Source organism: Siphateles boraxobius, unplaced genomic scaffold (assembly GCF_051911475.1).
Source record: "Siphateles boraxobius isolate OS27281-9 unplaced genomic scaffold, OSU_SipBor_1 9, whole genome shotgun sequence".
NCBI classification, from domain to species: Eukaryota; Metazoa; Chordata; class Actinopteri; order Cypriniformes; family Leuciscidae; genus Siphateles; species Siphateles boraxobius.
This window is the reverse complement of record NW_027509219.1, coordinates 13,236,312-13,254,056: the sequence shown is the minus strand read 5'-3', so window position 1 is coordinate 13,254,056 and position 17,745 is coordinate 13,236,312. Positions and strand designations below refer to the sequence as shown.

Below are 17,745 nucleotides of genomic sequence, written 5' to 3'. Positions count from 1 at the left end.
TTTCAACTCTTCACTGACACTATTGTCTTGTTAAAAAATACAAAAACGTCTGATAAACATTTACTAGTGTTCAAATTGCTAGTCATGGTGAAATGACATCACAATGACATCACAACTGAAGGGAAGTCATAATTGGTGTAACAATAAATATTGAAATTATCACAGTTTAAAAAATGCAAAAAAAATTTGTATGATTAATTTCCATTTTTTTAATTAAATGTCTGTTTGGAACAAGGGTGAAACAATAAAATCTATCAAATAAAATGTATACTTAAAGGGCTCCAATTGTAATAAATAACATGAAAAGTTTTAATGTCATTTTCAAATATATATATTTTTAAATTGCAACAATTGGTACATAAATGGTATGGTACATAAAAGTGCAAGAAGTTTTAAGAAACATATGTGCAGTATGTGATGTGAACGTGTAAACAGGAGTCTCAAACGTTTCAAGACTCTCAGGCAAGCTTACAGTTTGAGTGTTGAATGTGTTTGTAATGCTCATTTTCACTGAATGGTTAGACTCTACACTTTACCCTCAACACAGGCCGAGGCCAAAGTTCACAAAGAGAGGGGGAGAGAACGAGAGAGAGAGAGAGCGACAGAGTAAGGAGGAGGGCATGAAGGGAAAAGCAAGTAGCAAAAAATCTGATTTCAAAGCAAAAGGATAACAGGTGTCTAGACTTAATACAGGAGCAGAAACAGAGGAACACTGGAAAACAAGGAAAAGGATAAAGAAAATGAAAACAAGCTCTTCTTCTAAAGGACGGTCTACAGAACTCAAACCCTGAGAAACAGGTGAATACTGAACGCGTCCGATAACTGCGTGTGTGTACGTCTGTTTGCGCACGAAGTGTGTGCGAGGAAATTATAGAAGAACAACGGCTGCTAAAACACCTCAGAACACCAGAGATGGAGGGAGGAGAGGGGAGGAGAGCGGGAGAAGGAAGCGGCCGGCTGTCGGCCTTGCAGGAGCAGCTGGTGTGGTCTCTGCTGGGCTCGGGACTGTCCAAAGAGCTGCTGATCCAGGCCATGGGAGATCTGGAGCGAGAACGCGGCTCGGCCGGTGGAGAGAGAACGGACCGGGCCGACGGAGAGAGCTCTGAGGAGGGAGAGATGGACAATCCTCCTCCCATCTTCCATGATTTAGAGAGACTTCCACCAGAGGAGGCCGCCAGGCAACGGGCTGAAGTCGACCAGCTGTTGCAGTAAGTAACTAAAAAAACTTTCAATCAATCCAAAACACACATGCTGTACTATCAAACAAGACTTTAGTGCCTCAAATGATGCTCTTCTAAAGAGGCATCATCTAAATAATTCTCTTATTAAACCTCTTCTTTTTCTCTGGCTGATCTCAGGTCTTCTCTCTTCTATTCCTATTCATTGGCTTCCTCTCTCCTCTAATGCTGTGCTTCCCAACTGATGGGGTGAATATAAAGGAGGTTCCACCTTTTTTAGTTACTAATTACCCACCCTATTCATTATTCTCTGGCCATTTCTATCTTTTTAATAAATGAGCTACATCGACTGGTTAAAATTAACAGAGTGACATCGCTGTGTGTGTGTGTGTGTGTTTGTGTACACAAGACTGTGGTGATATTGTAAAGATAGTGCTGTTGTGAAGGGAGGTTTGTTGCCAAAAATGTGGCTCTTTGAACAGTGATAAAATGGATTTGTAATGCTCTTTATTTAAATTGCTTTATATGTATGAGTGATTTGTATAGGGGAAATGCATTGCTGTTGGATATGTTTGTGAGACTTTGTGTGTTTGTATTGCTTTCACAGGGGTTATTCTTTTACTGGACTTTGGCCCTGTGTCTCTTTCCTTATCTTACAGTGTAAACATTGCACCATCTCTACCTCTATATTATCCTTCCTCTTTCCACTCACCCTTCTCTCAAATCATTTGTAAAGTGTTTTGTCTTGATATAAAATAAAATAAAATGTTCCGAATATTTTGTAGGGTTTGTTACAAGCAACAGTGCAATCGGTGTAATATATACTAATATATACTATGTACTAATATAAATATACGCGTGTGCGTGTGTGTGAGTGTGTGTGTGTTCAACATTACAGTTTAAAGGGTTTATGTATTAAAAACTAAATTTTAACTGGTACTAAAATTACAATTTCATGCTTTCACTATGTAATGTTTTCTAATGTTCTGAGAAATATTAAAGACATTCTTTCTGCTTATGAAATCATATTTATCATCAAATATATTTGACCACATAACTCGAAAAGAGATAATTTTCTTTTAACAGACTTTATCAGTATTAATTTTGTTTATTTGCAAGTTAAAGGAGAACTCCGGGCAATTTTTAAGTTAATCTTGATCGTTAGACCTTTGTGGGTACTGACTATAGAAAAAAAAACGAACCGGATTGGTGCTTGCTACGCGGAGCTGCGACCGCGAATGCCCAGAGCTCCCCTCAGCTAAAACGGCAGTTATGGGGGCATCGACATAAAGAGCGTTTTTGAACCTCTTAACAGACACAAAATGCAATTAAAATGTCTGTCCAACATGAACAGGGACCCTACATGTGAACAATATGCGTTTAGCAACTTAGCCATTGTTTCAACTCACCTAAATAGTCTTTTAGACGGCAAGCTGTAGTCTCGCGCTGCAGTCCCGTGCTGTAGCCGGAAAAGGTAGACAATGTCCAGGTGGGAGGAGCGTTGATCATGTGCGACGAGTCTTCGTACATGGAATGGCATTTTTCTTCAAACGGCCCCGCTGTGTTGAGTGTGTGTAGTCATCCTTGTCAAAGTGTTCACTGCAAATGCGGTAATCTTTAGCGCGTAGTACTTCTACGGGAGTTTGCACATCAAGTTGAAATACAACTAGCCACAAACTGCAGAATCTCGAGGTCATGGAAAGGAAGACGATGAAAATATAAGCTCTTATATTTTCGCATTCTGTTGTCACAATTCGGAAAGGCACAAACACGAACCATTTCTTCTTCACTTGTAATCAACTCTGATCATAACTCCGCGCACATGATCAACGCTCCTCCCACCTGGACATTGTTTACCTTTTCCGGCTACAGCACGGGACTGCAGCGCGAGACTACAGCTTGCCGTCTAAAAGACTATTTAGGTGAGTTGAAACAATGGCTAAGTTGCTAAACGCATATTGTTCACATGTAGGGTCCCTGTTCATGTTGGACAGACATTTTAATTGCATTTTGTGTCTGTTAAGAGGTTCAAAAACGCTCTTTATGTCGATGCCCCCATAGCTGCCGTTTTAGCTGGGTGGGAGCTCTGGGCATTCGCGGTCGCAGCTCCGCGTAGCAAGCACCAATCCGGTTCGTTTTTTTTTCTATAGTCAGTACTCACAAAGGTCTAACGATCAAGATTAACTTAAAAATTGCCCGGAGTTCTCCTTTAATGCCATTATATGACATTTTTTTGTACTTTTTTAAAAATTGTAACGTGATACCAAAAACTGAGAGATACCAGGATTTCTTGAGTTATGCACTACCATTAAAAATAATGGGGTCAGTTAGATATTTTTTAAATATTTTTGCAAGTCTCTTATGCTCACCAAGGCTGCATTTATTTGATCAAAATACAGTCAGACAGAAATATTGTGAAATATTATTACAATTTAAAATAAGTGTTTTCTATTTGTATATAATTTAAAATGTAATTTATTCCTGTGATCAAAGCAGAATTTTTCGCATCATTACTCCAGTCTTCAGTGTCACATGATCCTTCAGAAATCATTCAAACATTCTGATTTGCTGCTCAGAAACATTTCTTATTATAATCAATGTTGAAAACATTTGTGCTGCTAAATATTTCTGAGGAAACTGTGATACTTTTTTTCCCAGGATTATCTGGAAACGGTCTTTACTGACCGTAATTAAAATTCATATCGAATATTTTGGAAGGCCGTAATCACATAATTAAGATGGAAAAATATGATTCTTGAGAGACAATAAAATAAATCCTGAAATTTATAGGCACGAATTATCACGAAATAAGGGTCATGCTGTTCATACACTTTTAAACTTTTTTGGAGATATTCGGAAATGCATATTATAATGTATTAATGTGTTGGTGTGTTAGACAGGATCCCTGGCATGTGGCTAAAATAGTGAAGAGTTACATGCAGCAGCACAACCTACCCCAGAGAGAGGTGGTGGAGTCCACGGGCCTCAACCAATCCCATCTCTCCCAACACCTCAACAAGGGCACACCCATGAAGAACCAAAAGCGTGCCGCCCTGTACAGCTGGTACATCAAGAAACAGACAGAGATCAGCCAACGTGAGTATTGACATTTCTTATTTCTCTTTTACAAGATTTTGTTTTTGTACACTATTAGAATTAATTCATCTCTCACACTGATTAATGCAGAATTCACCAATGCCAGTCGCGGTGTCATGTCAGGAGAGGAATCCGGGGAGGATGTGAGAAAGGGACGGAGGAATCGATTCAAATGGGGTCCTGCCTCCCAGCAAATCCTGTTCCAGGCTTATGAACGACAGAAGAACCCCAGTAAGGAGGAGAGGGAGGGACTGGTGGAGGAGTGCAACAGGTAAATGAACACAGGAGTGAACTGGGCGTCATAACCCAAATTGATTTCAACCCTTAAATTCATGAATGTCTCGCCAATCATTATTATATATATTCGGGTCTTAAGCAACCCGGATCTATATCTATCACGGATGGATCTTACCTGTCACAATAATTTAAAACTCTCCTGATATTACCGTAACAATTACAGTACATTCAGCATCTGACTCATATTCGCAAGCTCAAACATATTCTTAACTATCAAACATATTCAAAACTATCATTTTCGCTGACAGCTTCTTCACCAGATCCACCATCAAGTGACAGTGACTCTAATATTTGATTGCGTTCAATTCTTGCTCTGCAGTAAATCACTGAGCCATTTCAAGTTTTGCTGATGATTCTTCCTATTCTTTTGTTTTCTGCCTGTGGTAACTTTGAGTGAAACGTCACATTATCATTGTGTTCAATTCAGCATCAAAGATTCAATTGTTGTTGTGCAGAAAAAAATTAACTTTTTCTTATACGTATACATTGTTACAAACCTTGCGACCATATACAATTTTTTACAATAAATGAATGGGGAAACAGACATTCTTCTATGATTTTATTGTTTTTCTTGTTATATTGCTCATAATGAATTGATGGAGGAATACTAAGAAGGTTGATGTCTAACTTTAAAAAATGAACGAGGAGAAGGAGGATAGTGAACGCCTTCCCAGGTCGCTAAAGACCCAAGATATGCGTTTAAGGGTTAAAGGAATAGTTCACCCAAATTTTTAAAATTCTTTCAATATTTATTTACCCTCATGTCATTTCAATCCTATAATACTGTTTATATTCTAAACACAAATTAAGATATTTTTAATGAAATCTGAGAGATTTCTGTTCATCCATTCCCTCATGTGGTGTTCGGGTCAATTTGACCCGGAGAAGATTTTCTTTTTCCCGAAAATACTAGTTAATGTTATCGCTTTGGACTGAAACTTAGTGACTTTGTTCCCAAACGGTATAACTAAATCTCTTTTTTTGTGTGAAAATTTTCTTCTTTTTTTTGTGGGGGTTTTGTTACCTTGTTACACTTGTGGTGTTCCCGGTCAAAAATTACCGGCCTATAAAAAATAGCTTATAAGTCACTCATTATACCATATTTTCACCCAATCTTGGATTCAATCTTTTAGTCAACATGTTCTCTTTCAATTAGGACTGGTTTTATATTTTGATTTGCATCTTAATAATCATAGGCCTCATTTATTTGAGAGTAGGCATTTCATTTTTTGAGTATTTTTTTTTTTAATTTTGGAATAATTTTGGAAATATTAAATAAAATCTGAAAAAAATTGGTATTGTTGATCACACTAGTCAACTTAAAATTTTCACCAGGAATTTTGTTTTGAAACTTTTGTTTTGTAAAAAATATGGCACATAGTCACACTTGTGGTGTTCCCGGTCAAAAATGACCGGCCTATAAAAAATAGCTTATAAATCACTCATTATACCATATTTTCACCCAATCTTGGATTCAATCTTTTTGTCAACTTGTTCTCTTTCAATTAGGACTGGTTTTATATTTCTGTTTGAATCTGATTAATCGTGGGCCTCATTTATCTGAGAGTAGGCATGGTCAAAAATGGTCACAATGGCGACCATTGAAAGTGAATGGGAGAGACTGAAAATAACAGAACAATTTAGTTTTCAGGAACATGTTCATTATTTTCATGTACACATATGAGCATGTGTGCTTGCAAACATCGAGCCCTTGGTACTGTGCATGTATCGATACATTTATACACACGCTACCCAGACACACACACGTTAAAACACACAAACTTTTTTGAGTATGACACACATTCTTTTCCACAGAGAGAAATTTGATCCTACCCTAACCTGCATCTAATAAACATTTATTAATCTGACATTACCACACACACACACAGATACACAGATACACAGATACACAGATACACACAGACACACACACACACACACACACACACACACACACACACAGGCCGTGACTGCAGTGACCCGCCGGCTTCAAAAGAATCTTTCTTTCATGTTCTCGTTTCATCACAGCTTCCAGACAAAATATTATGACATTTTGTTTTGGAACTGTGAGGTTCTCACACAGAACTAGACAATATTTACAAATATACATCATGTGATAGCACAGGCATATATAAATGCCTCACAGCACTTTGCTTGTCATTCATTTGTGGCAGCACAATGGCAAAGCAGCTCTCTGCACTTGATGTTATTCATCAGATTTTTGACTGTGTGTGTGTGTGTGTGTGTGTGTGTGTGTGTGTGTGTGTGTGTGTGTGTGTGTGTGTGTGTGTGTGTGTGTGTGTGTGTGTGTGTGTGTGTGTGTGTGTGTGTGTGTGTTAATGTCAGATGAATAAATGTATATTAGATGCAGGTTAGGGTAGGATAAAATTTCTCTCTGTGGAAAAGAATGTGTGTCATACTCAAAAAAGTGTGTGTGTTTTAACGTGTGTGTGTCTGGGTAGCGTGTGTATAAATGTATCGATACATGCACAGGTCCAAGGGCTCGATATTTGCAAGCACACATGCTCATATGTGTACATGAAAATAATGAACATGAACAAAACAAAAGTTTCAAAACAAAATTCCTGGTGAAAGTTTTAAGTTGACTAGTGTAATCAACAATACCAATTTTTTTTCAGATTTTATTTAATATTTCCAAAATTATTCAAAAATGTTTAAAAAAATTACTCCAAAAATGAAATGCCTACTCTCAAATAAATGAGGCCTATGATTATTCAGATGCAAATCAAAATATAAAACCAATCCTAATTGAAAGAGAACATGTTGACAAAAAGATTGAATCCAAGATTGGGTGAAAATATGGTATAAAGAGTAATTTATAAGCTATTTTTTATAGGCCGGTCCTTTTTGACCGGGAACACCACAAGTGTGACTATGTGCCATATTTTTTACAAAACAAAAGTTTCAAAACAAAATTCCTGGTGAAAATTGTAAGTTGACTAGTGTGATCAACAATACCAATTTTTTTCAGATTTTATTTAATATTTCCAAAATTATTCAAAAATATTTAAAAAATTACTCAAAAAATGAAATGCCTACTCTCAAATAAATGAGGCCTATGATTATTCAGATGCAAATCAAAATATAAAACCAGTCCTAATTGAAAGGGAACATGTTGACAAAAAGATTGAATCCAAGATTGGGTGAAAATATGGTATAATGAGTGATTTATAAGTTTTTTTTTTATGGTCCGGTCATTTTTGACCGCGAACAACACAGGTGTTATAGGGTTTTGAACACCACATGAGGGTTAAAAGCCTAATTACACCAAACGCTTCAAAACATTCTTAAAGAGATCGCAAAAGAAATCCATATGAATCGAGCTGTTTAAGTCTTCTGAAGAGATACGGTCGATTTACATGATGAACAGATTTAATTTAGGCTTTTATTCACATATGGGTAAGCAGAAGCTGGGTAATACCGCTTGAATGCATGTGTGTGTTTTAGAGCAGAGTGTCTTCAGAGGGGAGTTTCTCCTTCTCAATTGGCTGGCCTGGGCTCTAATTTGGTCACAGAGGTTCGTGTATACAATTGGTTCGCGAATCGGCGTAAAGAGGAGGCCTTTCGCCACAAACTAGCACTGGATGTTCCCTACAGCAGCCAATCTGCTTCCTCCACAGGACAAACATTATCATCTAGTCCTTCACCAGGTACGAAGTCATTCAACCTTATACCAATACTTATACCATCTGTTGACTGATGCTTGTCATTTGCGCAAAAATAATTACTCCATTTTGAAACCTTTTTAATGCCCAATGGGTTGATTTTGAATGACCTAGAAGAATTCTTTGAAGATTTCTCCCTAAATCTGGCCTGTTTTACCTATCTTTCTCTTTTGTCCATTCACTGAAGGTCTGAAGTACAGCCAGTCAGTGCTGTGTGAGAGTTTGGGCACAATGAGAAGCTCCAGTGGTGAAGACAGGGGTGGTGGCGGTCGTCTCGCCAGTCCAGTTCAGCTAGAACCCAGTCATACACTCCTGGATGCACACCATCTTAAACCAGTGAGAATAAAATACACTACTTGACACATATCACAATAAATCAGTGAGATTAAAGGATTAAAGTCTGTTTTCACAATAACGGAATGCAGGTCGGCAATTAAAGGTAGGGTAGCCAGTCTCTATTAATTAACACTTTTTGTTATACCAGTTGAAATGCACTTCCCATCCTGATTAGCCTGGCATGCCAGACCCACATCAAGATGTTAGGTCAGGGAACTCACCATTGACAGGGCTCAATACGAGGGGCGGGATAAACGGTTGTCTTCCAAATAGTGCTACAACCAACCAGAGCTACGAAGAAGGTAACGTAGTCCGAGCGACGGAGTCAGAGTCAGAGCAAAGCCGTTCTTTATTCTTGTTTCAAAGAAAAGTTTAACTTAAAATTCTCCAGTCGCGGCCAAAGCCGAATCGAAAGGCCGCTGTTCGACAGCAGCAGCAGCCATTCTTTGTTTTCAAGTAGCAGTGAACAGTCGCAACTCTGTCGTCATTATGTTAAGCCCGCCCGCCTACTCTATACACGATCTGATTGGCCTGGGCAGAGTTTGGTTTTTCCAGCTCGAAAGCCAACGGAGAGTTGCTAGACCACACTGGCTGCAAAATAAATTTTGCTGCCACTAGGGTGCGTCTAGATTTCTAGGCTACGTCCTGATAGCAATCAATAATAGAAGTGGTCTAAATATTAAAAAATGAACATATATATTCTGTGGAAGTCTCAGGATTAAAAAAATTTTCATCCAATAATGCGATGTCCTAACTGCCTGTCGGCATTTGTGTTTCCATACCTCTGCTTGCCCTGCTCGCGCAGACATCACACGTCATCTGCGTGTTCCGTGAAGCTATGCAAAATAATATACAGTCACTGAGCGCCAAAAAACAAACAGAATCCACATTTTACAGTTCTACCTAAACACTCTGAAGGGAAGGTGGGATCTTATACTTTTAAAGCTAGCTTGTTATTCCTAGCCTCTCCCAAATTACGTACCCTACTTTTAACAGGGCTTTGGGGCAAAAATGCCTCCAAATTGCTTCCAAAATTCAAGATATGGGTGCAAAAAATGCCCCTTTTCTAGTGTTTTTTTTTTCTTTGCATGTATAACATACAGTATAAGTGCCTTTGTTTCCCCTGAATATCAGCATGATTGCAAATGTGATATTGATTGTATTCAACAGTTTGACAAACAATAAGTTATTATTACCGTAAGTGGCTTGTTTTATATTTTAGACACAGTATTGTTTTTACAACTTAATAGGAGAATCGTAGCACATCTGAGCAACCCGCATTTGTGTTTCGTTCCTGAATGGTCCGCGTTTTGAACAAATTGGTTGATTGAATGATTCAATGACCTATTCATAAATGTAAGACTTGCCTGTTCCTGAATGAAATCAGTCATTTTGAATTAATAGAATGATTCAATTTCTCACACATTATTGGCTGTCTTGCCGCCACCTAATGGGGGATTTTCCAATAATTTCTTATTTCTGTATTAAAAATTTGAGGTTATTTACTCTCCCTCATGTTGTTCAAAGTGTGTGTGTAACAATTTTTATTAATGTTTTATATATTTACAGCAGCCACTTTGCGACCTATCACATTACATATTAAATGGATAATGTACTAAAAACTGAAGCCTGCCTTATATTGAAATGAATATATTATGCATTCAATATGTGATATTTTAATATTAAAGAAATTTCCTGTTTCTGACATCATCTTAAATGTAGTGACATATTATGACCACATGGCTCAAAAAGAGATATTTTACATTTATCTTTACATTTTCAGTTTTTTTTTATACCTATTTTTTTTAGGTTTATTGAGCTTTTCATGTGGTGCAAATGGAAACTGAAGCCTGACAGTCTGAGTTTTTATTCCACTCTTAGGTATCTGGTGGTGGCTCTTTACCTCCTGTCAGTACTCTCACTTCCTTGCACGGATTGTCCGGATCCTCCGCTGCCCCTCCAGGACTGATCATGGCCTCCCTACCAAGTGTAATGAGTCTAGGAGACTCCTCACTTCTCATAGGTATAATGCATATAGCGATCTACATGAACAGTTTAACACCAAAACACTGCTAATTAATGTCAATACATGTATTTCACTGTAGGTTTGACGTCCTCTCAACCACAGACAGTCAACATGGGGGGAGGGTTTACTACCCTTCAGCCAATCTCGTTTCAGCAGCAGCTTCAAGCCTCACCTCAGCAGCCAATAGCACAGCAGCTCCAGTCGCACATTGGCCCAAGCTCCTTCATGGCAACAATGGCACAGTTCCCATGCCACAGTAAGTAATTCATTAGTGGTGCTTTCTAAGACAAACATGCCTATGGGGGAACATTTCTGATTAAAACCATCTAGTGATTTCTTAGAAACCATCCAAAACATCATAGCAACCACATACACTATAGCAGTCAAAAGTTTGGAATTTTGATTTTCTTAATATTTTTTGAAAGAAGTTCCTTATGCTCAGCGAGGATGCATTTGTTTGATCAAAAATACAGTAATAGCAACAATATAATGAAATGTTATTAATTTAAAATAAGTGTTTTCTATTTTAATATATTTTAAAATGTAATTATTCCTGTGATGGTAAAGATGAATTTTCCGCATCATTACTCCAGTCTTCAGTGTCACATGATCCTTCAGCAATCATTCAAACATGCTGATTTGCTGCTCAAGAAACATTTCTTATTATTATCAATGTCGAAAACATTTGTGATGCTAATATTTTTGTGGAAACAGTGATACACTACCATTCTGGGTAGTGAAATGAAAAAGAAAAAACAGAAAAAAAAGGAAAGGAACATTAATTAAGCAAGGATGCAGTAAATTGATCAAAAGTGAAAGTAAAGTCATTTATAATGTTACAAAATATTTCTTTCTGTTAATTTGTTTTACTTTCTATTCATTAAAGAATCCTGAAAACAAAATGTCAGTTTCCACAAAAATATTACTAACATTAAGAACCATTATTAAAAAACAATTAAGCAACAATAACAAAATAACTGAGCAGCAAATCAGCATATTAGAATGATTTCTGAAGGATCATGTGACACTGAAGACTGAGTAATAATGCTGAAAATTCAGAAAAATAAATTTGCATTTTAAAATATATTAAAATAATTTTAAAAAGTAATATTGCTGTTTTTGATCAAATAAATGCTGCTTTTGTGAACATAAGAGACTTATTTTAAACGCAGAAATAAATTATTAATTATGCCGGAATCAGAACACTTTAGCTTCTACACAACAATAGCATGGTGCCGAGGAGTTTTGAATGGACAAGAACCATATAAAAACCTAGTTAACCAAATTCTGCTTATATATTGTGTTTTTCAGTGTATAGCAAAGCAGACCTGAGCTCTTACCCCTCCTCCAGTCTCCTGTCCCAGGCTATGGTCATCGCAGACAGCAACAGCATTGGGACACTGACTAACCTCACAGCTGTTCGACAGGCAAGAAGCAAACACCACGATCTCACCACACTGACCATGTTTACATGCACATCATTTTTAGATTAAGGTTCATATACTGGGCTTTACTTAGAAGAAAGTTTTGCCTGCTCCACAAAGCTCACTGGCATATTCATACAACATAACATTCAGCATATTCTTAATAAACTGAAACATTAATATATCCATAATTCTCTTTTAGAGATGCACTAGAGCTCAAATGTTTAAGGTCAGTTTGTTATATATTCTGCAAGGGTGAATTAAATTGGTCAAAAGTGACAACAAAGACATTCATGTTTCAAAAGCGTTCTATATCAAATAAACGATGTTCCTTTGATTTTCATAAAAAAATGCTGAATTAGCTATAAATACTTTTGTGCATGTAAAAATGGCCATGAGATAAAAACAAGGAATGGAATTTATTTTATGGATTTGAATCTATTCAAAGACAACATTCATTACCATTTAGTGATTCAAATCAAAACAAACTGTGTTACAGAAATTCAAAACAGCGTTTGCCTTTAATTTTAAAGTAAAACTATTGTGAATCTACAGCGATTCTTTCAAATGATCAATCCTTTTCCTCCTGATCAGATTCTCACCTCAGATCCTGAGGGTCACACAGACACTCCCATTGAAGAGGAGTCTTTACATCTGCAATCCACTTCACCAGAACCAGGTACAAACCCTGTAACGGTAGCCAAATTCAGATGTTACTACTACTATGAAACCACTGCATTACCCATCTATGATTCTCCTTTAATTAAAAATGAAGAATGTAATTTCTGCAACATAGTGACACCTAGCGGGATTGCAAAAATAAACTTCTTAACTGGTACTTAGCAACACAGTGTCGGCCCAGATCCGGCCCACATCTGGTATGTGTGGAATCTACGTGTAGGCTACCAGATGTGGGCCGACACTGTTGCTGTCTGGGTAAAAGTAGGCTACTTAAAATAAAAAGTCCAATATAGGCTATTTGGAAAACTTTTAGCTGTGTTCCTATGTGTCAAGTAAGAAGTTAAATAAGCTATCACTGTCTAAAGAGCAAACGCGAGCATCTCACTTATAAATTTGAGCATTTTTTGAAGTGACACGCCACAACTCTTTGAAGCCGAGTACGCATTTTAAACTTCTACATCTCAATGCCCCGTTCACTTCGGCGAGTTCATGTTTAATCTTAGGACTTGCACTTCTGGACACAAAGTTGAATTTCCATCAGTGCTTGCACATCAGTCATGGCCCCGCACATCAGTCATGGCCCCGCACCGGCAAATAACCTTCGGCTCCACCTTCTTTACGTAGCCACGCCCCGAGCTGTAAAGAGACTGATGCCAGGTTCACACTAGTCTCAGCCTCAGACATCACGCCCACGAACCGTTCTGCCGTCAGTCTGAAGCTCTGGCTACGCGAGACTAGGTTCACACTTACTCCGTTTGCAGAGTGTATTTTCCATGTCCATGAAACAGGCATACGAGCATTCACACTGCAGACGGCTGTGGCGCGGTCAGTGTGGGATCGGTGCAGTGCAGCGATAGTTTCGCATCTAGTCGCGGAATTCGTGGTCAAAATGTAGCCTACACAGGTCGACATGAGAATATAGCAATTTTACCATAAATGCATAGAGTATAGGCCTATTATTTTTCACAGTAAAGAAAAGCAAAACTATGAAAGCTTGTTTCCGCCACGAAATAAGAAAAAAAAAATCAAACTTTTATCACACAATTCTGACCTTTTCTCCCATAATTCAGATGTTTGTTTTTTTCTTCTCAGAATTGCAAGATATAGTCAGAATGGCGAGAAATAAAGTCAGTCAATTGCATGTTATACCCGAGTTTATCTCACAATTCTGATTTTATTTCTTTAATTTAGATATAAACTCGCAATTGCGGGGGGAAAGGCAGAATTGTAAGACAAAAAGTCGCTAAATCTATTATTCTCTGGCGGAAACAAGCTTCCTTAGACTTACCAGGAGTTGCAAAAATAACTAATGCGGTACAAAATATATCTAAAGTACTTTTTTTTAATGTGAGATACACTAGAACGCACCATGCTATTATGTGACATGCTGGTGGTCAGAGAACTACACTCGGAACAAGAAAGCAACAATGGATGACGAAAACAGTGAGGTGAAAACACGAATGACCAGCAGGACTTTTCATATAAAGTTTTAAAAACGAAAGAAATGGCATGGGAGACAATTTCTTCGGCTGATGGTGTGGATGGTAAGTTAGTTTAAAGTATTTGTGATTACTACATTTTTACGTAAGAAGTATCATGTCTAAATGTTTAGCCACTTCCTTGAGCAACTTAATATAGGCCTATATTTCTATATAAATCTATATAGAAATCATGAATCGATAGCGTTGTTTATATTTATTCCGTTTAAAGCCGCGGATAAGCAGCTCACTGCAAATGCGTCGTGCTGCTCCTGCACCGCATACGTAGCCTACTACAATGCATACTGCAAACGGAGTGTGTGTGAACAGTATGTTTAGACGGTGTCTAGAAGGCTTAATGTTTACACTTTTCTCACTCACAATCTCACTCACTTCACCTTTAAATTTCCAGTATCTTCAGGTAGTTTGGAGCACTACCCTCAGACCCAGACAAGTGAAACCCATCCTTCACACCTGCTCTCCTCTTCACCAGGGGACATCGACCCTTACATCCCTACACAGATGGTCCCTACTGCACAATAGCTGCAGCTACTGATGACAATATCACTTCCAAAAGCTGTCGAGAGCAAACAGACAATGAAAAACCAACCATACAAAAAAACAATGATCTCTCCTTCTGCTGCCTACCCATGCTAATGATGATGTTTTTCACAAATCATTAAATTAGGCTCAATAAAAGGACAATCAAGTTTTAATTTAAAACAACTCGTGTGAACACGTATATAATTAGTTTCAGGTTTCAAATGTGTGATTGTAATAAAAAATGCATGTAAAATAAAATGTAACTGTTCTAGATTTCAGTCTGCTAGATCAGTCTCTAGAAAAATATGTTTTTAGTAACATGGCAAAATAAACTTTACTTTATTGATGATTTTCTTGGGAAGGATTTATAGCATGAAAATGCTAAACTGGCAAGAAACACGTTCTTTTAACTTAGCAGTCAACTGTTAATGAACATAAAACAATATACAAGCATCCAGAACAGCATAAACAGAATAATTGCTATTTCGAGCAATTAAGTCTTTCATTCATCATCGCCCTTTGATGAATCCAACTTTTTTCTTTTCTTTTTCTTCTTTTTTTTCTTTGTCAAATTCTCTACCACGGTTGTTTGCGCTTCTGTTCCTTTCCCATTAGACTGTTTCTCTGATACATCAATACTTTTCTCCTCACTTCCCTCAGTGAACGTTTTTCTTTTCTTCTTTTTCTTTGTCTTCTTTGCGACTGTGTCCTCCTTTCCAGACTCTACGTTTGTCGTACTTTTCCCCTCTGTCTTCTCTGTGAGGGTTTGGGCTAAAGGGCCGAGAATGTCTGACACAGACACAGCAGCTTCTCTAAGCCTCATCTCCATCTCACTGTCACTGTCACTGCAGAAATAAAGAAACAAGATGCTTTTTACACAGATTGTCATTAATGCAAAATGTATTATAAACTTACTAGCTTGTTGATAATTATTAAAGACAGATAGATAGAAAGATGGACAGACAGAGCACATTGAAATGGCAATGAAAAGCTATTTTTCTATTATTTGCATTGTGACATTTATGACAATTAAGTATTCTACTTATTGTTTATTTGGAACAATAAGAGGTTGAGTAACTGATGACAGAATTTTCATTTTTTGGGAACTCACCCTTTAATGTTCTTTTTCCCCTTAAAAAAACAAAAAAACCCACCTAATTAAGAGGTGAAATATGGCCAATGAATGTTTTCGTGAAATTCACCCTAGTGTTCATGTTCTATCATAAGCAGGACTCAGACTCACCTAGAGCTGGGAATTGGTCTCCTTTTAGGAGCTGGAGGTGATTGTTCCATCCATTTTCCAGAGGTAGATGTGGAGAACAGACGGAAACCTTTAGAAAATGACATGAAACAGTCAGCTATTTGAAATCCAGATATTTAACTGAGGGATTTGTGGATATTATGTATATTATTGTACATCTGTCACTTTGCAACTTTGCGTTAATGTACAAATACTGTAGTAATTCTTAAGATTTTAAATCCTTTTTCTTGACACACCTCAAGGAAAATCTGAATTATAAGATCGCTATTGGCAGTTGATGAGTTCGCTTACCTTCTTCATCCCTGTTTTTGGACTGACCAGGTTCTGAGACAACTGTCTTAGAAAACACTTCTGAAATGCACCTACAGTTAAGTGAGGGAGAGAAATTGTACTGATTGACCAGCAGAGAAATAAAAGATAATGACAAATATACTCAGAAGTTGAACGTGAGGAATATCTTGATTTGTAGTGTCTCACCCGTCTAATATGGCTCCTAACTTTTTTGCCACATGGGATTGAAACTCAGGTGTTGTCCCGAGCTCATTTCCATCATGTTCATGCTTTGAAACATCGACTCTGTGTAACAAAGATATCCAAACTCATGACAGATATCCAAACTCATGTCAGTCTCATGACTGAGATCCAATCTCAAAGAGTTTTAAATACTGACTCACCTACGACTTTTGTTTTCTCCATCTGTGTGGGATAAAAGCAGCATTAGTCCTCAGATATACATGTTAACGCTTCATTGGTAAGTTAAGTCATTTAATCTCATATTATTCACGGCATAAGTTACATCTCGAAAAAATAAAGATCTCTATAAATCACGTTAACTTACCGTTTCCATTGATCTTGATATCCTGTGGTCCAAAGCTCCAGACAGCTTCTTTTAGTCTCGCAGAGTTTTCATCCTCACTGCTGCTGCTTTCAGACATCCTCAAGGTTGATCAGTTTAAATGAATAAAAACATCAGTTTGTAGCTATGAAACTAAGTTACGCAGTTGAGATTTCAAGCATGCTATTAGTTTAGACTGGGTGACATGACGCGCAAATAACGCAGGAACGACGACAGACATTAAAGTAGACACTGGTGCAGCATTTCGGAAGAAATGCTTAAAAGTGACTGATACAAAGTGCAATTGAATTCTCCACTTTACCGTCACGTATTCAAATTCAAAATCCACACGAGCTTTCGTTTCACATGTAGTTAAAACGAAAAACAACGCTCAGGTTGCAGCATCAAGCATAAGGTGCTCTACTGCCCCCTGCTGTAATGGAGCTAAAACAGTAATTTAGGTGTAATTCTGGGGAGGGAGGGCTAATCTATCTTGCCCCTACCAAGACATACACAATCAACACCTTAAAGTATTTATAGCTAATTAAACATTATGTACTTATTTAAACATTATACACTTATTTAAGTTCCCCCACCCACCCCAAACCCATAATTCTTGATTCAAGGTCAGTGCAGAGTTGTTTGAGATTAAAGGGTTAATTAACCCAAAAATTCTGTCATTATTTACTCACCCTCATGTCGTTTCAAACCCGTAACACTTTTGTTCATCTTCGGAATATAAATTAAGATCTTTTTGATCGCTTCAAAAACTTCATAAAGAGATCGTAAAACTAATCCTTATGAATAGAGCAGTTAAGTCCAAATTTTCTGAAGAGGCACGATCGCTTTATACGATAAACAGATTTAATTTAGGCTTTTATTCATATGAACACTGATCAGCTCA

The 17,745-nt window shown here is 37.4% G+C and overlaps 2 protein-coding genes and 1 long non-coding RNA gene across 4 annotated transcripts; 1 reads left to right on the top strand and 2 right to left on the bottom strand.

Moving 5' to 3' along the window:
• Positions 1–285: 285 nt before the first annotated feature.
• On the bottom strand, positions 286–1,399 carry LOC143732286 (uncharacterized). Its single transcript, XR_013201086.1, has 2 exons — positions 1,332–1,399; positions 286–1,216 (listed from the first exon to the last, which is right to left on the bottom strand). It is a non-coding gene; the product is annotated as an uncharacterized LOC143732286 (long non-coding RNA).
• Positions 593–14,800, top strand: hnf1a (HNF1 homeobox a). Its single transcript, XM_077223203.1, has 10 exons — positions 593–1,208; positions 4,075–4,274; positions 4,365–4,545; positions 8,040–8,242; positions 8,445–8,593; positions 10,475–10,616; positions 10,699–10,875; positions 11,931–12,046; positions 12,638–12,722; positions 14,615–14,800. Exons 1-10 carry the CDS (start codon positions 913–915, stop codon positions 14,743–14,745), a joined length of 1,680 nt encoding a protein of 559 aa, XP_077079318.1. The 5' UTR covers positions 593–912; the 3' UTR covers positions 14,746–14,800.
• On the bottom strand, positions 12,444–17,269 carry cunh12orf43 (chromosome unknown C12orf43 homolog). Of its 2 annotated transcripts, none has more exons than XM_077223211.1 (7): positions 16,845–17,269; positions 16,681–16,702; positions 16,484–16,582; positions 16,298–16,368; positions 15,989–16,076; positions 14,596–15,590; positions 12,444–12,731 (listed from the first exon to the last, which is right to left on the bottom strand). In XM_077223211.1, exons 1-6 carry the CDS (start codon positions 16,939–16,941, stop codon positions 15,248–15,250), a joined length of 720 nt encoding a protein of 239 aa, XP_077079326.1. In that variant the 5' UTR covers positions 16,942–17,269; the 3' UTR covers positions 12,444–12,731; positions 14,596–15,247. The 2 variants fall into 2 exon arrangements, with proteins under 2 accessions (XP_077079326.1, XP_077079325.1); XM_077223210.1 differs by having other exon boundaries at positions 14,601–15,590.
• Positions 17,270–17,745: the final 476 nt, after the last annotated feature.